Below are 24327 nucleotides of genomic sequence, written 5' to 3' on the forward strand. Positions count from 1 at the left end.
CTCAACCCCGCCACACTCCTCTTACTTTCGATTGGCCAGGCGGGCTATCAGTCTGTGATGCTAGCCAATCAGCCCGCCCGCTGCGGCGCGAAGGCGGTGCTGCGGCCTGGCCGCGGTGGCGAGTGCTCTCCCCCTGTGGCAAGCGGCGAGGCGCGGAATGAGCCGCCTGGGCCCCAGTCTGAGCGCGCGGCCCTTCCTGCGTGGGCCCTGGGCGGCGCCGCGGGGGCTGCGCCGCGTCTCGGTGGCGGGCGGCCTGTGCCAGGGCCCGGCGGGCTCCGGCAGCGCCCCGGCGGCGGGCATGGAGGAGCTGCTGAGCCGCTCCGTACCGCCGCTGCCGCCCTACGAGACCAAGGAGAAGGCGCCGCCTCCGGCGGAGCTGCGCAGCGCGGAGTTCGTGCGGTACTACCGCGCCCTGGAGGCCGGGCCGCCCCGGGCCGAGCTCCTCACCCGCTTGGCCCGCGACTTCGGCGTGGACCATGGCCGGGTGGCAGAGTTCAGCGCCAAGGTGCTGCAGGCCCGGGAGCAGCAGAGGGAGCTGGGGGCCCTGCTGCAGGCCGAGGACCGGCTCCGCTACTACCTCAGCCCCCAGTACCGGGGTCTCTTCCAGCACCTGGGCCGCCTGGAGGGCGGGCTGCGCTTCCTGGTGGAGCTGAGGGGCGACCTGGTGGAGGGGCTGGCCTCCAAGGCGGTGGACGGGCCTCATGTCAAGGTGAGGGCTGGGCTGGGTGTGGGTGGCCTTGAAAGGGAGTTGGGGATGTGGGCTTGGGGCTTCCTACTCATGGCGCTACTCTTGGGGTGTCCATGGTGGGCTGGAAAGTGTCCTGTAAGCCTCATTCACTGTTGGGGTCCCTGTGGTGTTACACGAGTTAACCCCATCCCACAGGCCATGGCAGCAGTGGGAGGTGGCTTTGCTGACGGCTCAGGGCAGGAGTGGCCCGTGGTGTGACGCCATGGGCTTTCCAAGGTCAAGTGACAGCTGGAGGCCCAGCTGTGGGACATGCAGCATGACGTGATGCTGCTCGTGCTGGGGCTTCCAAGCGGTCAGGAGCTCACTGCAGGAGCGGTATGTAGTGGTGTGGCTTCTGAGTCCAGTGTGGGCCAGAAGTGACGTAGCAGTTGTGTCATGCTGGTGATGAAGAGTATCAACAGGAGGAAGGAGTTGCCATGGCTTAGCTCAGTGGTATGTAGAAAGGAGATGAGGCGGAACATCCCCATTCATGGCGCAGCGAGGAGGAAGTGTGGAGGACCGGATGGTGTGGGAGATGACTGGCAGGAGGTGCCCAGACTTCCCAGGAGGTGCCAGGACTTCCCAAAAGGCAATGAAGAAAGCAAGCTGGTCAGGTGTACATCCATAACTTATTTGTTGATACTCGGATCCAAATTAAGTTTAACAAGAATAGGGTGGTTTTGATGTTAGTGCTGCCAGTTAACTGCGGTCATCACGTAACTGAAGTAGCATCAGCATTGTGAAGATTCCATATCCAGTTGGATGATCTTAAGTAAAAAGAGACGAACTTTGCAAAATTAGCAGGATACAAATGTGTAAAGCAGCTGAATGTGCATGCATCAAATAATACAGTATGATGAGAAACATATTAAAGCTGTTTGAAAGTAGGAAAATATTGTCTGCAAAACTAAAACTTCAGTAAAAGGGCTGTCATAAGCATTCTGTTAAGTCTTCTCAAAATATTGTGCTTGTTGTTCAGTTTTATTTTTCAAATGTGATATACTCTAAAAATGAGAGGTGGTCATAAATAGCATGTAAGCCAGGAAAGATTAAGCTAGAACTGGTTTGCGTTGGGTTTTGTTTGTGACTCTATTGGCTGTAAGAATACTCTGGATACTGCTTCTTTGTAGTTTGGAGTTTCATTTAGGTTGTTCTCATCTGTTTTCTACAGGAACCAAGACCTAGAACTATGTGCTAGTCCAGTGTTCTTGCTGGCATGTCTGGGAAGGGTATTATATGTTGCTTCTGAAATAAGTGTCTTGCTTGGCCTTTAAAATCTAATTGCTTCTATTGCAAATAAGTGTCAGAATAACTATGAGCACCCAAAGGAATGCCCAACCTACAGGAAATCTTGACAGTTTCTGCAATGGAGCCGGTTACTAGCTGGTGCAAGTGGTTTGAGAGGAAGTTCTATGAGGGCGTGTGTATTTAATTTGATACCTTAAGCTGTAGGTGTTGAGATACTGTATTACCTGTTCTGAGGCTAAATGTCAAGAACAGAGAAAACTGTATGGTAGAATATTCAGGCTACAGATTTGGTGGTGAGAGGGGTTGTTAAAGGTTTGGGTTTTTTTTTCTTTTTTTAAAAAAAAAATGATCTTGAGTAGAAAACTGTTCTTGTGATACAGTGTGTATTTTGGGATCTTGGAGTGGACCATATCAGAATTGTTCTTCACTGGTTTCCCTAACTGCAGGAAAGAGATGAAAAAAAAGTATAGAAAAGTTCTGGAATTTGGAATGGATGTTAACGTGTCAGGATTCACTGTTAACATATGATGAATTCTTGTCTCCTGACTTTCTTATGGTATTATTTTAAAATAAGAAGATGCAAATTACCTGATGATTGTTTCTCCATTGGTTTCACTGTTTCCAAATCATTAACAAAATAGATGATGCACTGCAAACTGGTGCAGTATTGTCTTCTGTTATTCCCAGGTACATCTTCATAATGCCCTCAGTTGTCTCTCTTAAATCACCTCTTAAATTGAATTGATGTTTGTAGTAAAGGAAGAAAGGCAAATGCTTAACTTTGATTTTATGTACTGTGAGACATGTGCCTAGATGCACTGTGCTCCAAAATGTGTCTCATTATTAGACTTGTGAAAGATTCTGAACACTGAAGTCACTGGACTATTTTAGCAGTGTCCATTAAATCAGAAGTCATAGTGCCCTAGCTGTCAGGACCCAGTGTAAGGCAAATTGGATTGAAAAAGCTGACTTAAAAGAAATGGAGAAGAATGGTGACTACCTTATTGGAAGAATTCCATAGATCTTGAACATAGATCCTGAACAATGTATTAGAAATACTTAAAATGACAGACCGTGCAGAAAGGAGGAACATGCTACAAATAAGGTTTAGTTTATATTTAAGTTTGTTTTAGAAGGCAGAATCGTTGCCTAGAGCAAGACAGAAAAATTATGGGTTTTCTCAGTGACAAGTTCTTACGACACAGTAAATGTCTTTCTATGAACATGTGACAGATGATGGATACTCTTGATCCAAGTTTCTTGGTAATGAGATGGCAAAAATTTAGTGGTAAAATGTATTTTTTAAGCTATACAGCCTTTTTTTTTTTTTTTTCTTCAGAGTGCACCAAAAATATTTGCAGGATATATGGTGAAGAGAATTTTTCCTTTGTAATCTATCTTGGGGTGGATTTTCTTTTCTATTAAATATAAATATATGAATCAATTATTACTGTTGTAAGCCTCATGGTTAATGTTAAGATGACCATTTCAGAAAAACAGTACTGACACATAATACATTGTTTAACCAGTTAAATTACATTAAAGCTGGGCCTAATTCTTTTTCATGATGCTGTTTGAATTTTTTTCCCCTCATGTTCTTTTCATGTGTTCTGTTCCTTCCTTCCACTAAAGGACACACACATTTTCCACTGTCTTTATAAACAAATTGACTTTCTGATGAGCCCTTGCAATGCACAGAGTGAAATTGTTGAAAATGTGTTTCCTAAGTGTAATTCTTCCTCTTACTGTTCAGAACCTTCTCACCTGCAATACTACTTCTTCTGTGCCAGCATTTCCCTCTTGATATTTTTTATATTTTGCTTACTTACTCGATTTCAACATTTGAAATATGGGCTCTGGTGAAAATTTCACAACGTTATTATTATTTCAGGTAGCAAATCACTCAACTATTGCTTTTAAAATATTCTTCATCTTTCCATATGATTTAGAAAAATCAGTGGAAGGTTCATATTGCTGGCAAGATTGTGAAAAAGATAGCATTTTTGTCAAATTGATTTATACACAAATCTGCTTCCATAATTAAGCAGTTGTTGGAGTATATCTGTAAACTTGTTGTTCTTGTATTGGTCTACTAGAAAAAGAAATACTGTAATTGTTTTGGGTGTCTTTTGCCCCATAGTAGCAGCTCCTAAATGCAGCAAGGACCTAAAGTTGGACTTTCCCTTGAGTTCTTTTTTTTTTTTTTCTTCCTTAAAGTTTTCTTACAAATTTGAGCACTGACCTTCCTGTAATCAGGGAAGATGGTTTTCAGTTTTAATAGAGAAATTGAAAATGGTAAAACAGTCTTCAAGGGAGAATATTTTGTGTGTAAGCTCTGCTTGGCTTTTTGGGGAGGGGAAATACTTGTGATAGATGTCTTACATACATGAATCCACAGAAGGATGTATTTATTTCACCCAGTTGTACTGCCTTGAAAGAATTGTGGTCTGGTTGATGAGGATTCATCAATGGATTAGAATAGCTGTTTACTCAAGTGAAACAGTGGCTATATGGAGAATCTGAATGTTGAAACAGTTTGCTTTAAAGATCTAAGAAGCCCTTAACTAGAGAAACAAATGAAAGTTAAAAGTTTTTCTCTGAAAAAAAATGTTTGATATTAACGTATCAAAAGTCTTGTATAGCCATTTCATTATTGTAGATTTGATTTAAATGCTAACATACATAAAGACAAATGTGCAACAAGAATTTTATAACTTCTGTCTATTTTAGTCTGCATTGCCAAGTAAATGTGGAAATAAAATTAAATGGATCTTTGTGATGCTGGAGGAAAATTACAGAATGCATTATATGGCTTATTGGGATTTTGGTTTTGCCCAAATTGTCTAAAATGTTTCTTAAGACAGTCCTTAGTTTCTACTTTGCATTTTGAAAGACCTATTAAAACAAGGATTACCCGCTGCTGCATTCTAAACATAAAATACTTTCCTATTTCCTCAAAATGTATCGACACAGAAGCCGCTTGGACTGTTGGATAGTGGTTGATAAAGCATTTCTATTTTGTGTTTGTTCAATAGCATACAGTAAAATAACTTATACAGGTGATTAAGTCACTTGAAAATGCTCGTGCACACTTTACTCATCTAAATGAGCAAAAAAAGGGGGGGGGAATAAAAATTATTATTTCTAGGAATAAGACATCAAACAACATAAAACACAAATGCCAGGGAAGTTTTCAGCACTACCATTACCACTAAAGTAATTACTATTAGCAATAAAAAAAGCAGAAAAACAATTCCCTTTTATGTGTGTCACACTATTGAATCCCATTTTGCTGATGGGGATATTTTTCAGTATCTTACCAGGGGTATTCTGTATATATATTTGAAGCTAATTTGTAAAAAAAAATAAAGACACCTTTAAACACTCAGCAATATCAGAGTAGATCTCTAAGTCAGTATGCTTATATGATGAAGCATATTGAGTTAAATACTTCAAACATTCCACAGCTATGGAAAAATTTGACTCTTGTGAGGCTGGCAGAGTACTTTTCCTGTAGCCCTGTCAGGTACCTAACCAGCAACTAACAATAACTGTGCCATCTGTTTGATATGTGTGGAGTGTTAGTTACTGCTGTTTTGTATTATGTTTGTCTGTAAATATCTGCATATAAATTTTGTTCGTAAAGGGTATTTTATTTTTTAGTAATTTGAGAGGGAAATTTGAATAGTTCTTTCATCAGAGAGGCAGTTTTTTTCTTAATAAAATAAATTAATTTACATTTTTCATAAGAGTTTTACCATTTGTTGCCCCATAATAGGGACCTGGTGTGAAGATTAAAAAGCCTGTAATTTTCTGTCTTGTAGCAAGAACACAGAATGAAGAAAAATAAAAATAATCACAGTTTATTATAGTAAGGTAATAGAAACTTAAGTATAGCTGGTAATATTAAATACTAGTCTGAGTATTTCTTGTTGCTCAAATTTAAAATCAGGATGCTGAATAATAAATTGTTTTTTGTCTTTTTATTGAAATGTTGAAGATGTAATTTCATGACTAGAAAGCCCTCTGAAATGAAAATAAGAATTTACTTACTGCTAAATTTATACAATAAGGCAACTTAACTTGAGACTGTCATCATTGTAGTCAAGCCTTTCAGAAACTTAGCATATACTATGATATCAAACAACTCAGAATTTTGCTCAGATGACTTGAATTAAACACAGTTTTGGATAGTGTAAAGTATGTTACATCTTTCTGCACTAAGATGTTTAGTCAACATACACAGTTGCAGTTGGACTACGTGATCGTTGTAGGTCCCTTCCAACTGGAACTATTCTAATTCTTTGGTCTGCATGCCACTGGGTTGTTTTATAAAGCATTATTATATACAGCTGACAGATTATTTGAATTGAGTTGTAATTCCCCATAAACAATATTCCTTTCTTCCAGAATCATTGCTGAAAACACATCTTCTTCACTTTCTTCTTTGGATAGAATTGCATTGCTTTTATACAGCTGTATCTTGAACCAAAAGTAGCTCTAGAATGTGTTCTGCATCTTGAAAAGTAGCCTTTGGTTCAGTTGGGCATCAGTATGTCCCATTGTATGGAGCATGCTTGCTAAACCTGTAGGTGCTTTAGAGAAGCAAAATGCATGATTCCTATGTTCGCCACTTTTACCAGTTTCTGTGTAGTGTAACTGGCTTTCTCCCAAGTCACTCATTGCCATCTGAGCCATGTACTGCCAATAGATGCAGAGCAGTGTGTGCAAAATAATGACTGGCAGGAGTGCAGCCATCAGCAGTTTTTCCTCCTAGCTGCTAGACTGCAGCTCGAAGTGGTGCTCCACAAAGCAGATGGTTGACAAGAGAGCTATAGGAATCTGTTACTTTGACCCCAGATCTGACAACGCTAACTTAGTTTTTTGGTTTACAGCGTGCGCATACAAAAGTAAACAAACCAAACAATCCTGAAATACCTGGAGACTTTTGCTACACCAAGGGGTATTTGACCAAAATGAGTTATCGTTATTTTCTAAAAGCTTTAGAGCTGTGCAGAAACAAGTATTTACAAGGGAAGTACCTTAAAGCCAGAATAAACAAAACAATCAGAATATACTTGTTTAGGACAATTACACCTTTGCAGTTCAAGAGGAAAAATGTGTTGAGGGTGGGGGAAAGATGACAGACAAATCTGTATGAGAGAGTACTTGAATTAAAATTCAGCTTCTCTCAATAAAACTGTTGCTGATGCAAGCCTTTTTGAGGTTGAAGGCCGGTACCTGCTCGGTTGTACTGCCCAGGAGTTGCAATTCCTTCATGTCTTAGCTGTGCCAGAAAGAGCCTCTTATGGTAGATGCTGTTTTGCAGACAATTCTGGGCTCTTCGATACAGCTTGTTTTACCTGCTGCTTTCTTTTTAACCCACTAGCCCAGAAGCATCAGCAAAACAAGTTTTGCCCGTATAGATTACAGCTACTCTAAATGCAGCTGAGTGATGTTGAATTGCATCAAGTGTTGAGGTGCCCTGAGCTGACAGTAATTATGCATTTTTTACAGTAATGTCATATTATACAAATTGTCTGCTCTTTTGAGGTAGTAAGGCAGCACAGGTTTAACATGCGTCCGGTAACCTCCCCAAAGCATCAGATTTGCTATAAATGTGTAATAGATTCATTTATTAGGCAGGGGAGGGTATACTGCACGTGTCCCTCTTAACTATCCTAGTAGCAAAGTTTTGACATAGCTAATCTGGTCCATATTAATGTCATCTGTTTTGTTGCCTCCTCCCCCTTTCCCTGCTACTGTTGTATAGGATAGTGTCACCTTGAAACAGAGAAGGCAGGGCATTTTAGTCAAAGCGTTGGTGAAAAATTATGAAGACTGTCCATTGCCAGGGTGGATTTTGTTCAGTTTGATCCCTCATTTCTCAGCTCTTCATTGGTACTTGTTGCAGATAGTCATGTATGTGTATTTTTTTTCCAGAGTTTTCTTTATATGCTGGTGCCGTGCAGTGTTGTGGCTTCCGTTGTTTTCCAGTGCAGATTGCTTATCCTATAAATGTACTTAAGGTGATTTTTTTTTAATTTATTATTGCAATTTCATATTCATTTAGCAGCTTTTTTTACTAGCATATGCAGGCTTTGTTCGGCCTTGTAGTACAAGTGCAGGTGGAAGTACAATTTGGCAGATGACTTTTAGCAGCACCGTTTATTATATAACTGAAAGAGGCCCCTACTGAGAAAGACCAATAAAAAAACTAATTTACAAATCTTGGGAGAGTTGACCTCATGGAAGAGTTCATGGATACTCCCTCTATTTGGAACAATGCAATCAATTTTCTATTTGAAGTGTATGTCAATTTATGCTTCAATGAGTAAGCTTTTATTTTCTTAAATACTGGAGGATGCTACTGAAGGAAGTACAGAAAGATAGCATAAAATTTTCATGCATGATAGAATTGTTCTATGCAGATGAATGGCGGTTTTCTTCTAGATCATTCCTATAGTAGTAGTATTTCTGCATAAACAAAGATTGATGCCAAACAAAAGCCTATGTATTTCACTAACGCAGCTTTGTAAGTTGTTGTGGTTTCACACTGACTGCCAACCAAGCACCACGCAGCTTCTCGCTCACTCCCCCCTCACCCAGAGGGATGGGAGGAGAATCGGAAAGGAATGTAAAACACAAGGGTTGAGATAAGAACAATTTAATAGGTAAAGCAAAAGCTGCACTTGCAAGCAAAGCAAAGCAAGGAATTCATTCACTGCTTCCCATGGGCAGGCAGGTGTTCAGCCATCCCCAGGAAAGCCAGGCTCCATCACGTGTAATGGTTATTCAGGAAGACAAACGCCATAATGCCAGATGTTCTCACCTTCCTTCTTCTTCCCCCCAGTTTATATACCCAGCATGATGTCATATGGTATGGAATATGCCTTTGGCTAGTGTGGGTCAGCTGTCCTGGCTGTGTCCCCTCCCAAAGTCCCGTGCCCCTCCAGCCTTCTCACTGGCAGGACCTGAGAAATGGAAAAGTTCTTGGCTTAGTATCAACATCACCCCATAACGACTAAGAACATCAGTGTCCTGTCAGTGCTGTTCTCACACCAAACCCAAAACATTGCACTGCACTAGCTACTAAGAAGAAAATTAGCTCTATCCCAGCTGAAACCAGGACATAAGTGTAGAAGGGGTGGGTAGGAAAAAGGGGAACTGAAGGAAAATTTGACTCTGCACTTCAGGTATGGGAAAGAGCCAGGATTTGTTATGAATTTACCTTGCAAACTCCGTGATTGTGGTCATTACCATCAACTTCACTCTAGGAATTTTTAGGGGAGGAGTTAATTCTGAGTTTGGGTTGGTCCATGTAGATTGAAGTATCTGATCACAGTCGGGGTTTGAATATTTTATTTTTTCTGGTATGTTAAATTAAACAATAGAACTGTCCTTTTTTCAGTCTTGGAATACTTGTATCGGTTTCTTTGGCCCACAGGAACCTTCTTTGATGCTTGTCTCTACAATTTTAATCTTTTTTAGGTTGTAACAGGAAATATTTTTGCTTTTTTATGGAAGTCCCGAGACTATATCAGAGCTTTGGAAAGATGTTTGAAGTAGTTAAGTGTTTTCTGGATAGGTTTATTTTTTTTCCTTCTGCTGTTTTGGGTAAATGTAGCAAGTTGAAATACTTTGTAGCATAATTTTTGTCTATTTCATGGGCAGCAGCCTCTATTTCATAAAGGTCTGAAGAGGGTGAAGAGGTTTTGTTTTTAAATAAATGGTTATTTTGTTAGTTTCAGGTAAGCCTGCATTTCTGATGAGGCTGTTGGTAAATTGGTGCTGGTATCACAGGGTGTCCTGTATATAAAGCAAAAGTAAGAAAGAAAAATAAGCTCTAGAATCTCTGTAAGGGATATTCATGCTGCACTGAGTTCAAGAATACTTTCTAAACTCAACTTTAGACAGGAAAATCTTTAATAATGTAGCCAGCAGGAAATTAGTAGGTGATATAAAATTCATTATTATGATGAATGTTTCTGAAAGTATTTGATATTACAGTTGGCTTTAATTCTGTCGTACTATTCCAAATTTGTTGTGATTCTTGAGTTCTGTAGTCTTATGTTGCTGCTTTTGTTTGTCTTGCTCTAAAATTTTCATACTTATAGAGAAGAAAAATTCTGTAAAGATAATGGTTTTATCTGCATCCTGTTGAAAGATACTAATTTTCTAATTTATCATCCTGAGTGGGCACGTGCAGCTCCTGTGCCGAGTTGAACAATCCATGCTAAAGTCCAAACTGAAGCATTTTTTGTAGTTTACTGATGCCTAAATGTGCCTGTATGTGTTCCAGTCACCTCCAGTAGATATGTTACGTACCTTGGAGTTCTGTCAGAAGTAGAAAGTTCCATTTATTAATCATGGTGCAGACAGTGCAGGAGTAAATTTCTATTCTGTATCTTTCTCATAAAGGGAGATGGAAAAAATGTTTACTAAAGTATAGATGACTTTCTTATATTAATAAACTAGTACTAATAGTCAGCATGAACTGCTGAGCACTGAGAAGAGACTCAGATGTAGAAAATTATAGTAAAATTCAAGTCCTTATTTTCATCAAATTTCCCATGATTTTTTTTTCTGAGATTTAAATCTGAGCATCCCTGCAACTGCAGCCTTATTGTCAGGGCTGCTTGAATACTTCTACTTACTGTCTGCTTTTAATCTGCATTGTTTTGTGTTATCTTCCATTTAATTGTCTGCAGTTTACTATAGACAGTGTCTTTAAGCATTTTCATTGTTTTAGTCCAGTGTGAGGAAAGCTGAGTTATTATGTAGTTAATCTTCTCAAGCATATGCATTAATTTCCTTGAACTTTCTTATTTTGTAGTTTGAAATAATCAAGGTTATATTTACTCACATTGCTATGTTCTACCTAGTTTATTTAGCAGATAAGTCCATCTTTCTTCTGTTTGCAGGAAATGAATGGAGTTCTAAAGAACATGCTTTCAGAGTGGTTCTCAACAGGATTCCTGAACTTGGAAAGGGTCACTTGGCAATCACCTTGTGAAGTACTCCAGAAAATTAGTGAGTAAGTGCTAAAAGTTGCTAATGCTCATTGATGAAAAGGTGATGAAATACTTTGGGCTGCAGAGATTGACTATTTTCAAGATACTGCTTTTCAATATTGAACCATAGGGAAACTATAATTAAGGAATAGTTGTATTTAACACTCTAAAGAGCATGATTTTAAAACCTGAATTAAATAAACAGTGAAAGAGATAATTTGTCTCATAATTTGATCCTTTAGTACACATACTGCACTTGTAGACTGCTGTCTTTTCTTCCAACCTTAGTTATTCTTCCCACATTCCCAGAGGTGCTGCTGTCACTTCTACAAACCCAGATTTTTGCAGCAGTGCCTTCTGGCACTCCCTTTCCTCCCACAGGTGCTGCTGTCACTGCTGCCTCCATCACCACTGCCACCTTCTTCTCCCCTCAGTCTACACTGTGTTGTGTCTGTAGAGAATCACTATTTAAGTCTGAGGCAGCATGGGGTGCCTAAACCTCAAGAATGCGTTTTACTTCTAATTTAGTTAGGCTTCCCTTCCTGGCTGGAACTAGTGAGGTGCACAGAATCAATTGTAAACTATAGGTGAAGAGAGGACCCTGTTTTCTAGAAACGTTCCTTAAAGTCTACATTTATTTCTGAACTTCTGTCAAATATTCAGAGTTGTAGTGATGAAGATGACTGGCTCAAAGTTATGTTGTGTGGCCTTTTGTTATATAAAAAGCTTGAAGAAAAATGAATCTCTGAAGAGTTCTGAAAGTACATGACAAATGTTGATGAGGCAAGAAAAGAGACCTCATACAAGCTAAATTTTCAAAATAGAAATAATTAGTAATATTTAATCTTAAAGGTATTTGGCAAACACTGGACTTTCAGTATGTAATAGGGAAAAAAATATTTTGAATGATTCGTTGAAGACATGACTGTGGGAGTGCTAAGAGACTGCTTTGTAGCTTGGGAAAACTAATTCCTTAGAGGTGTGTTCACACACTGAATGAAAGTCATCTCAGTCGGATATTGAACAGAAACTGCAAGTGAAATCTCAGAATGTAATAAGCATATCCCAAAGAAAACTAGAGAGAGCAGGTGTTGCCACAGTTTGCTGAGGAATTTTAGTTTTTTCGCTTACAGCCCGATTCTCCTTTTTTGGTTGGAGAGTTTTGCACTGACATCAATGGGAAGAGTACTGAGCTTGTTTGTAGGATTGGCAGTTGACCTCTTTCTAAATAAAATCATAATTTTACTTTTTTTTTATGTTCTTATTGAGTTCTGAAGCTGTGCATCCTGTTAGAAACTGGATGGATATGAAACGTCGAGTTGGGTCATACAGAAGATGCTACTTTTTTTCTCACTGTGCAATCCCAGGAGAACCATTGATAGTCTTGCATGTTGCACTAACCAGTGATATCTCCAGCAACATCCAGGTACAGTCACTGATGCATTCAGTTCACAGCAAAGTGCTCAAATTGGAAAAAAAAAATCTTTTAAAACCTGTAATTCTTTATAATTTGGGAGTATTTGTTTTTGTTTCATTTTTTTTAAAAGATGAAAGAATTGGCATTTAAAAATTACAGGGATATTCTCTCTATCTCTGTGTTATGTAAGTTGAGATTTTGAGGTTTTGCTTAAGTGCAAGAAGAATAAAAAAAGAGAAATACATAAGAAAAAGATAGCAAAAGAGATTAAAAGTTCAAAGCAGTTGTGATTACTTCTGAAAGTTTTACAGTTGTTCCCTGCACTTTTTGATGGATAAGCAGCTCTTCTTTCTACTTTTTTATTAGATTTGCGGTTTTTCTCACAGAGGATAACAAATAAAACAGTGGGGAAAAGTGTTAACACATTTGAAAGTCAAAAAGAAAGGCCCCCCACCCCCATAGTGAGGTTAATATCTACTACTAATATTTTTTTAGTTCTTATTTTCCCAGGCCATAGTGAAAGAAGTGCCGCCTTTAGAAACAGAAGATACAGACAAAATTACAACAGCAATTTTCTACTCAATCAGTTTGACTCAGCAGGGACTGCAAGGTGTGGAACTTGGGACTTACCTCATTAAGCGGGTTGTAAAAGAGCTGCAGGTAGGTGTGGTGGGGGGTACTTAAGATGCTGCGTGACCAATGGTCCCCCCCTTATGTTGCTGTTTACGTTTCCATTTTGTGTCATGGCTCAAGGCAAGGAGCTGCTAGGTCTTGCCCTACAGGTGTAGCTTTTTAGCAGGTGTCTGCCAGGTGTAGATACTGTTACATAGTTAACATATATAACATAATAAATTACTGTGTGAAATATTTGTGCTTGCCTAATCGTGAGCATAGGTTGCCTAAAAGTCAAATTAGTACATTTCTGTTGAAAGTAGCTTTAATGGAGCTGCATTTTGCAATGTAGTGTATTAATATGATTCACTACTGTCTCTCAGTTGAGTGGGTGGAGCCTGTTAACAGGCTCTCTACCAGGCCTCTGATCAACGTTTTCTCTTCAATGGACCTGACTGTGCCTTTTTCAAAATCTTGCAGCTGTTCCAGTAACAAAAATAATTCCTGTACATTAATTAATCAGTTTTCTTGTTTGTTATGTTGAGTTGCCACTGATTATGCAGTTTGCATGCTTGCCTTAAGTATGTCTATTTAAAAAAAAAAGGGAGGGGAGAGAAATTTATTTGCCCAGACATTTCTTGCAGTGTAGTAAGTAAAGAAAATGTCTTTAACATTTGAAAGTCACAGGAATCGGTTACTGTATGCAAGTCAGTTCTGTGCATTTATATAATATCATTGCATGCTATGGGATTATTGCTAATAGTTTTAGGACTTCTTGTGGAACCTTCTTCCAAGCAACTGGAAAAAGTAATAAATTCATTATTTTATGTACAGAATGGTGTGAAAGAGACAGTTACATTTCTTTGTTGGGTACAATATTGTATTAAGTAGTCTTTACTACTTAAATTATTAACACAGCTACCACTTAAAAGGAACTTGTGTCTACATTCAGTGTTTATATTCATTGTTCCAACATTTGGATCAGTAACGATGTCTGGAAAATTGTATGTGATTTAGAACTTTTATACAAATAACTTAAAAGTGGATGTACCAAACTTCTGCTACTACAAAACGATTGAGTAGTCAACTACTGAACCATAGCTTGCTGCCCTGAAGTGTTTTGTTTTTGTTTTGTTTTGTTTTTAATTGATATTTTGGCTGAATTTTGTTGCTTCTTGCTTTCAGAATGGCTTTTAGATTAATTGTTAGAAGTGCGGTAGTCCAGGTATAATTAGGCCATGCCATCTGTCTGATCTTGACTGAGGGGAAACTGGAATAAATTCATGCAGTTATCTGCTTTCACATCTGAGAAATAGTTTCTGGATAATTGAGTTGCTCTCACGAAATAACGCTATTGACAATGTAAGCAATTAGTGATAGACAAATACAACTCTAGAAAAGTTATGAATGAGTTATAAAGGAAAATAGACACACTATACTTAGATAACCTACCTGCAAGATCTAAAATAGGATGTGTGCAACAGAAGGTGCTTTTTATTTATACTTATGTTGAAGTTTCTACATGTCAGTGTTATAAAATCCAGCCCTTCTTCAGTGTTCATCAACACATGATGAATAAGAAACACTTTGGCTGAGATACCTTTAAATACATTCTAATCATAAAATTATTGCTTCTAGCTTAAATAACTTAATATTCAAAGCTATTGAAAGCTAAGTGCTTTCCATACAATGCCAAAGATGGAGGTCTTCCTCCCTGCTTAAATTCCATACACTGCTTTAAGATGTTCGGAAAAATGTGCTGTTATTAGTAAGGTTTTATATGGCAAATTGGACATGTACTTCGTTAACTATGAAGCTGTAGCAAAACTTGAACAGCCTGTGTATATTTATTTCTGTACATTAAAGGTAGAATAACCTCCATGTATTGCCGCTACACCATGACTTCTTGATGTTAAACTTTGTAGGCATACCACTGTAGGGCTAAAAAAGATACAAAGGATAGTCCAGGATTATTTATCCATGATGAATCTGGTTCTCTAATAATTTATCTTCCACTCTTTGATGTGTTAATATATTTTTTTCTCTTCTTCCCATTCCTTCACGCTTTCTTTCTCCTCATTTCAAAGTGCTTTTCTTGATTTTGTTGTTTTGAATTCTGTAAGAACCGTCTCCCATTACGTATTTTACATCTGTGAAGTGACCCTAAATCATTATACTGTTGTTATCAGAATTACTTGATGTGCTCATGTAATACTTACTCAGCTTTTGTTATAAATGTTGTGATTCACCTCTCAGTGGAGAGAAGCCCTGTGTACTTCAGCTTCAAAATAAAGCATATACACTGTAAAATTTCTGTGAAGTTAGATTATTCAGGGCAAAGGCAGGGCATGTGACTCTTGGCAGCCTGATTTACCTGTCTCCCAAAATTCTGGAAGTCCTACTTCAGTGCATTAATTGCACACATGTATTCTTTTTCTCTGTGGTCAGGTGTAAGCAAAGCGAAGGACTTTCCAAGGTTGTCTGTGTTCAGGTTGGACATAATTCTTTGGAGCAGCATTATAGTCACTTTAAAAGGGACAAATGGTATTGCGGTAGTGCTGAGTTGACTTGGTGACATCAGCTGAAACAATATAGCCTCAGCAAGAAAATCTTGGTTCAGAAATTACATCTCATTAAGCAAGCTTCCAGAAGCCTTTGTAAAAATAGATAGTTGGGTTCTCTGATGGGAAGAGGATTTTTTTTATATAACCTTTGCATGGCTTTCAATAAACAATTTTTTTTTTTTAAGTGCTACTAAATCACCAAGTGTTCCAGGTTATATAAGTTGAGACTGTCTTTAATTTAACTGATAATAAAATGCTTTGGGAGGAGACCATTTGAAGGGTTGAGGATTTTGTTTTTCATTATATTTGAATTGTTGATGGTTAATACACTTTTTTTAACTTGCCATTTCTTTGAGGTATCTTTTGTGAACATCTGTTTGATCTGCAGAATGTTACTTGATTTGTATTTTCCCAAGGCACTACAAACTCTTAAAACTTTTCTCTAGTAAGAATCCTTTATCTGACTTTGCCTTAACTTAACCTCCTCTGACGCTTCTACTTGTAAGTGCCATTATAACCTCAAAACTGAATTCTCAGCTGTCAGTCTTCATAAGGAAAACCCCAAATTGGACCTGTCATGAATGCATATTATTAGATCGGAAAAAGACATGCACTAAGTTAGAAATATGCTAATAACCACTCTTTTTTTTCTACCACTGAAGCCTTTATTTGGTAAGGTTTTTAAAAATTGTTTCTGAAACATTGATCTAGCAGGTATCTACACTACAAAGATACGTCTATAAATTCAGTTAGTACCAGATTCCTTAAAGTCTCATTAATAGACAATTAAGATAGAGCTTAATCTTGTAGAAATCTTTTTAATTTGCCAGAACTGGTCGTATACACTGCTAAACGTGAACGTATGTAGGGTAGCACTTCTCATCTTCAAAGGATGTCAAGTACAGATTCCCTCATGGAAGTATTTATTGCAAATGGGTTTTTATTAGGACTTTAGGAAAACTGCAGCAGTAGAGGCTCTGGTGAAGATTACAACCCTCAACGTTAAGCACTGTTTGAGGCACTGCATAGAAGTTAATGGCCCCTGCTTTTGAGTCTTTCGCTAATTTAAGCAGATGGAGGACGTATGAAGTTGAGTCACAGAAATGGGTCCTCAGTTTCATCTCTTTATATGTGCACAGTTCGCAGTTTGAATCCTTAATCTCTACCTAGACGTTATGATTTGGCATTTGCCACAGGTATTGTAATATAACTGGGAAAGGGGAGGGATATAATGGAGATCAGAATAGGACCTTAGGGATGTAGCTTGTGTTGCATACAAAGGGCATCCTGGGAGAAAGTGTGCTGCTCTGAATAGGAGGTTTTTCTTGGTAGGTGCTTGACAAAAATTTGCTACACAAATAATATAGAAGGGGTTTGTTATCTGAGCACATCCTGTTTGGGTTATTTTGGGTAAGCAGTGGGATGAATTCATTATTCCACTGATACCACTTTGGTCCCAGTTCTCCCTATATGAATCTGAGAGTAGGCTACCTCTGCGTTCTGTGTAGTCTCTTGGTTATATTAATGTATGTAAAGCAGGGAGCAGACAACAAAAATAATCTCTCGTATTTCTTAAATTTAAGCTTGGATTGTTCCTAGAAATGAATTGGATTTTGAAACAATTTCAGGCAACTAGTAAGAAAACAACCCCCAAATTGGGTGCTGGAAAGTGAGCAAGCAGATGCATTTCTAGCAAGCTGGTAGGTGCTGGTGAATGCGTAGACAGATAGATCCCTCATTAGACAGACATTTAATTCATAATGTGTTTATAGCCACTCCAAATGGTCTGTAGCTCCACAGAAGGTACATCATAGCAATTCCGTCTGCAGATGACAGACACAGATAACTGTGGTGAAGCCTTTGAGAAAATTGCTTAGAATTTTATAGCCTGTGGCATTTGGGGGAGAAAACTGATAGCTACTATGTGGCTCAATAGAATGCTTAACAATTGGTGGCAGATTTTAGCTTTCTGGTTGGGCTGTTGATAATTGCTACCTTAATTTGATCTAGGTGACCTGGGGAGATCATAATTTCCAAAACAAGCTTTGCTTTCATTGATGAAAAATGTGACCTTGGACTACAGCTTTTAGAGTGCAAGACAGTTTTAAATGAGATACGGATAATAGGAGAAATCTGCACTCTTCTGCAATGAAAAAAAAGCAAACTAAAAGATGACCAAACCCAGAAATCTACCCCAAAACAATATGAGCAGCTGGTTCTTAATGGTGTGTAGGTTTCTGACAAGCAAATAAACATTAATGGATCTCCACCAATAGCCTTAGAAACTAGCACATCAATTTAGCAACAGCATAACTGTGCACACTTCACTGCATCTATTTATTTTTCTACAAGAAATGACCGCCTCAGATGAGCTCCTAAGCTCAAGCATTTATCAGATATGTAGTAGACTGTACTGTAGCTTCAAAATGGGGCCCTATGTCTTATCTTCTATTAATAGAGTAGGAGCTGCTAAATTCTGTGGAATACTTCGGGTTGGGCTTGGTGAACAGGTCGCCTCAAAGTGAATGATAAACAAAGAGCAGTCAACATCACAAGGAAGCAAAGTATCAGTTTCTTATTTAGGAGCTTTGCAGTGGTTATTATTGGTACACAGATATGAGAAGTTGGCGTTCCTTCTCACTTCTGTCATCGTGGATGGTGCATAGGTACCCTCTTGGCTTTGCAAGCTGGGAAATGAGATTGGAATTGTTACCCTATGGAAGCAATGGGCATGGCTCAGCTCCTGTGTGAAAAGCCCTATGCATTAGCTCTGTTCAGTAGCAAAACAGTATTTTCAAATGCTGTACTTTCTTAGCAGAGGTGGTGCAGAAGATTTCCAGGCTTGACTTCATGGTAAGCAGCCTTTTGTCTTGGTCCAATCAGTTTTTCCTTTTACCTGAAAGAAGAGATCTGCTTCTCAAATTTCAACATTACCTTCCTTCTTCCCTTCTCAGGTTTTAACCCCAAATATCTGTGAAGAGCTCATGAAAGAGACCTAAGCAATATGTTCTCAAAGGCACTATCTCTTATGGAATGGTTAATATAGTTAGAAAAAAAGGAAAACCTTCAAGGAATGTTATCCCATTTTTGGGTCAAAAAGAAACACATCGAGGATTTTTCATTTGATATGTCATTGATTTGAAAACTTTTACCAATTTATTCCTATCTCTTGTGTTCTCTGTGTTCGGACTAAGGAGGAACTTTGAAGCTCAACAGGAATGAAGACATAGAGGAATGAAACCTCATTTTAAAATCCAGACTCTTTTGCGGGGAGCTTGCTGCTGCTTAAGGATACTGACATGAAAAGGGTACTTCTCATTATAGATTACAGGTTTGTGTTTCTGTACGTTAAGGTTCGTTTGCAGGTCTGTCACGACCTAGGCAGTTGCTGAGTTGTCATCCATCATTATTGTGTGGACAGGCAGAAGGGTGCTGGGTCACTGAATCTTCAGAAGGGAGTTGTGGCCCTCCCTTCTGGGCAGAAATTCATCTAGTCACCGTAAGAGCTGACATGAAAAGGTCAAATTACTAGACAGCAGATTGTCTCAGCAGCTAAGTTACAGCCGGTCACAGTAGAGTCATCACTGGTCAGCTTTCAGAGTGCCGATGGAGAAATGAAGGTAGCAAGTGATGCTGCTTGTTACCATCTCGACAAAACTTGAATGCTCTCAGCTTTTTCTCCAGAAACAAATATCTTGAAATATTTTTCCAGTGGCCTTTAAAAACTTACGTCTGTGCCATCTTCCTCCCTCCTCCTTCTCCAGGAGATCTGTGGTTCTGTGCTAGTAGTGTTGTCTTTGGTGGGACCTAGTGTTTAAGCGAAGTGTAGCTGGTAAGGGGGCATCTGAGTGTAACTCTCCTCCACAATACTCATTAAGATCCTGCTGCTTTAAAGAAGTGGATTCCAGATGTGATGACTAGATATACTCCTTGACTGAGAAATCCTACAAGGAGACAGATAAAAGGTGACCAGAGGAAGATCTAGTGAATGCATTTTGTTCTGCATTCAAATTTTAAAGTTATTTTGAATTGATTTATGGATAGATAGTCTTTAGATCCATTGGGATGTACTTAACGTGGGATTGGGGAGGGAAAGATTTTTGTAGTCTGTAGAGTTGCTTTGTTCTGTTTTCATTCTTGCCTTTTTTCTGCCTCCAAATATATATATATATTTAAATTTCCTGTGGTCATTGCTCTCTTTTTCAACAGAAATGTTTCTAAAAAGGCTGAACTGTCTACTCCAAGAAACGTTCTTTTACTTAAAACATATTTTCTATAATCATGCCTCTTGTAGCCATAGTCCACAGTAAGAGCACAATCCTAATAAACTGTTCTGTTTTATAAATGCTGTATTCTCTAAAATTGTAGAGTTGCTAAGATACTGGCAGAAATTGTCTTCCACAGACATCTCTTTTTTTTTTATGAAATGCATATGTGATGAAACCTTATAGTTGTAGTTCACAGATCTTGTTACAGACTTCTGCTTCAGAATTGCTCTTAAAAATAAAATATCATGTGCTTTAGCAGAGACTTGGAAAAGTCACAGGAGGTCAACACTTTACTAGTATTGCACTACCAGACCACGGTCGGTATAGCAGTTGGGAATATGATAGACAGGATCTCCTGGGCGTGCTTGTTGCAAAAATGGTTGTTTTGTTCAGTAAGATACAGAAAGGAATGTTTTTATAAAATGATTTGCTTTTTTCTTTATCCAGTCCTCTAAGGAGATTGAATGTGGTGTTTTGTTGTAACTTGGTCTGCTTTTCTTATTCCTGTCGGGTCCTGAAAGGGGAATTATTTGACTTATGTGATTGTGTTATAGTCAAAGAACTTCAGATAAGGGAAGGAGTGAGATTGTCCAGTTTATACCATTATAATTCACAGAACCAAAGAGGTGGTGGATTTGAGTTGGCTGGTGTATTGTAGTGCTGGAAGCCAGGAGAACAGCACTAAGCTATTTGGGAAGCTCTGTGTGGGAAGAAGAAAGATGTAAATAACTAGCTGAATATTATTCTGGTTATTGAAGTTATTGGAATTGGTGCTTGGCTCGAGTCTGTAGCGGAGGTATGCCATGCCCGTGTTCCCTGGCTTCTGCATCCCCACAAAACAGAATGCAGGTGGCAGCGTTTTGTGGACCGCAGCGGTACCTGAGGATACAACAGCGCAGGTGCAATTCAAACAACCCAGCAGCATGCATGCCATTAACATTTGCTAGTATAAGGTAGCATCTGAGCAATGATGACTTTTTAATGGTTATCTCGGTAATACTCAAAAGTAGAAAAAATGCATTTTGTAGTCATTTAAAGACAATTTTGTGCTGACATTAAGATGCTTCTGTAAGGTTGATAAATGTCTTGGTTCTTACCACTTCTTCCTACATGAACAGTAATTAAAACAACACTGTGGTTGTTTCAGTTCAGCTCTGTCTTCCCTCTGTTCCTTGCCCCCCTCCTTCAGCAGAGGTGACTGACGTAATTTTTGTTAATTCCAAGTGACAGTAAGTTTAACAACCTTCTTTATTGTTCACAGTGGTGTGCCTCAAAATTAACATGATTTTCCTTGTGTATGTCTTGCTTTTTCCTTATGTATGTCTTGCTTTACATGATTACATAGTTTAATAGTTTTTACTCATAAATTAGTAGGAGTAGAGAATAAGTTCTATTTTGTTAAAATAAGTATTGAACTGTGTGATTGATTTTTTTACTGCAAGTATATATTTCTTATCTTGCTATATTATCAATGTATTTTATAGTTTGGGAATAGCATGAAAAGTAGTAGCCTGTATAAAGAACCTCTTTCACAACTTCAGGAAATACTCTTTCCACTAAAATCTAGAAATTGTACCTCTCCTGACTTTACAATAGAGTGAAATAATAACCTGCCCATGATTTAAAAACAGGTAGTTACCTATGAAAAATAATTGATATTTAAAAGGTTTTGAAAACTTCTATTTATTTTTTTTAAATTATTCCTTAGAATAACTTCTTTATGGCATGCACTCATATTTGTTTATTTCTGCCTATAAAATGATATACCAGAACTTAGTGTTGGTAAGTACTTTTATATAGATTATGTGTGTGGACTGTAACTCAGCGTTAAAATTTTCTTCATGGTCCAAATGCTTTCTAGTCACTAACCTATTACTGGCAGGGTAAGGTGTGGTTTGGTTTGGGTTTTTTTTTTTGGTTTTTTTTTTCTTTTGTCTGTGTGTATCAGTTAGTTCTTAGATTCCCTAGTCTTCGCTTGACATCGAGTAAAGGGTATCAGCTGTTCTTTCACTCAGACTTCTCGTTGTCAATCATGAAAAAACTCAGGATTTTTTTTCCTCTCCTTTTGTCTGCAGAAAGAACTTCCTCAGATAAAAGCTTTTTCTACTCTTTCACCTATCCCAGGATTCACAAAATGGCTTGTTGGTCTTCTCTCCTCACAAACGAAAGAACTGGAAAGAAATGAACTTTTTACAGAATCAGAAGGGCAAGAAATCTCTGAGATCACGGGAGACTCTACTACTGAAACACTAAAGAAAGTCTTGAATAACAATGAGTGGGTGAGATCAGAAAAATTAGTTAAAGTGCTCCATTCGCCACTTATGAGACTCTGTGCCTGGTATTTGTACGGAGAGAAACATCGTGGCTATGCTCTTAACCCAGTAGCAAATTTTCATCTTCAGAATGGCTCTGTGATGTGGCGGATAAACTGGATGGCGGACACAAGCCCTCGGGGCATTGCTGCTTCTTGTGGCATGATGGTAAACTACCGGTATTTCTTAGAGGACACAGCCAGTAATAGTGCAGCATACCTGGGGACTAAACACATTAAAGCCTCAGAGCAGGTTCTTTCCTTGGTGTCTCAATTCCAGCAAAATAGCAAGCTTTAGTTAAATATTAGGAAAACTAAGAAGTGTTCCTCGCCTGTAAAGAGCTGTAATATGTTGCAGTGTCTATATTTAAATGAGAATGTCCCTTGTCAAACAAACTGACTCAGCACAGTATGATGCAAAGTTACCTAGGTTATCGGTTGTCTTCCTTATATTGCCATGTATTCAAAACTTGATTGGGTGTGATTGAGTCACTGCAAGTTACATTTGTGATTTGTCACAAAAAAACCCACATTTGATGAGTCACTGTTACATGCAGATGGGTTGGAGGTGTGTATTAAAGGGTGAGTAAAATTATCTCAGTCAGTTACAACTCAGTGGTGACTTGAATGGAAAATACTTGTCATACCATTATTCTGTTGGTAATAAACCTATATAAACTGTGTCTTTGAAAGGAACTGCACTTTGTCATAATACTACTGTAGATAGATCAGTACCAAAGTACCTGGAAAGAAGTACTGAACGAAGGTAAATTTTTGGCCAAATGTATTTGAAAAACTGTAATCTATGATTTTATTTCAATAATATCTGTCCTTTTCACCCTGAAAAACTCAAATAAAACCTCATGGTATTTTCCTGTTTCAAACCTACTAAAAATCTCCTTGAATCCTTACTTTGTTGGAGCATGGAAAAGCCTTGCATTAATGTTGTTGAAAAAGCAGGATTTCTCAGTGCAGCCGGTATGTAGTATTATATTTGCACCTTTGTCTGTTAAAATATAATGAGCAGGGAAGGAGAGGGGAATAAGAAAGACTGATAATTTGGGATCAGTTGAGAAGTTTCTAAATATATATATATATATTATACTTTTGATAAAAAGCTTTTTTAATAATGAGGCGGGTGTGACCTGTAAATCAATAAAATAAACTTTCTCAATAAATCATGTCTTGCGTATTTCAGCATGTACCTTTCTTCACTTAACAGCCCTGCTTGATAGCAGTATCACCGCAGCAGAAGGACCATTTTGACAGAATTTCATGCTTTTTTGTAATTTCTGATGTATTCCATGTCTGGTGAAATTCCAGTACTGTTTTCAAGAAAAGAATTATGCAGAGGAATTGAATGTGATAAAGATCCTGCTCATGTGTGAAAACAGAAGTGAAGAAAACTGTAAGTGTCCAATTAGTTGTACTCCTAGAATGAAATTGTGTAATTGGATACACTTTTTCAAATTCATTATTAGAAAAAAATCCCATCCTCCAAGCTGGTAACCTGTTACAGGAATTTATTATACGTATCTTCCAAGCAGAGAAAAGCTTGTCTTAACTGCTGTTCATGGTAGATTTTGCAACAGTGATAGTCAAAGGAGAGAGTACATTCACTGGCTGTTACTTCCTTGAGAGCAAAGACATTTTTAAACAGTAGGTAGTCATCAGTGGCAGTGATGGCACGTTACCAGTGGCAACTCTTCTATGCCATGTTGCCTTCATTATGTTTTTAACAATAGTTCTAAAAAATGCAACAGCTTTCTCACACACTTATACATCAGCAATTAAAGTTAGTTTATTGACTTTGATAGGTATGATTTAAAAATAACCAATCTGATCATCTTCTTGAAAGCAAGATGTGTCCAGCAATTTTTCAGTTGCCAAAACCACTAAAGAAAAGTTGAGTTCCCCTTGAATTGTGGTGATGGTGGTCTGGTGCCAAATAGATAGATACATATATTTATAAGCCAAAATATAAGTTGATTTGGGCTTTATTTTTTTGCACTTTCTCTGGTTAGTAGGCTAAATGTGTATAGTATAAAGAAGTATAAAGAAATCTGAAGATTATTTGATTACACTTTCTTTATTTTCAACTGAGGAGCTAAGGACTAAGGATTAAATGCTCAGAGCATTGGAAACTTTCAGTGAGAGACTTTGAAC

At 38.2% G+C, this 24327-nt stretch overlaps 1 protein-coding gene across 1 annotated transcript; it reads left to right on the forward strand.

Annotated features, from left to right (window-relative positions):
• The first annotated feature begins 91 nt into the window (after window positions 1-91).
• MLYCD (malonyl-CoA decarboxylase) lies at window positions 92-23246 on the forward strand. Its single transcript, XM_037408728.1, has 5 exons — window positions 92-709; window positions 10900-11012; window positions 12259-12415; window positions 12917-13066; window positions 21926-23246. Exons 1-5 carry the CDS (start codon window positions 158-160, stop codon window positions 22457-22459), a joined length of 1506 nt encoding a protein of 501 aa, XP_037264625.1. The 5' UTR covers window positions 92-157; the 3' UTR covers window positions 22460-23246.
• Window positions 23247-24327: the final 1081 nt, after the last annotated feature.

This window comes from Falco rusticolus, chromosome 15, assembly GCF_015220075.1.
Source record: "Falco rusticolus isolate bFalRus1 chromosome 15, bFalRus1.pri, whole genome shotgun sequence".
NCBI lineage: Eukaryota > Metazoa > Chordata > Aves > Falconiformes > Falconidae > Falco > Falco rusticolus.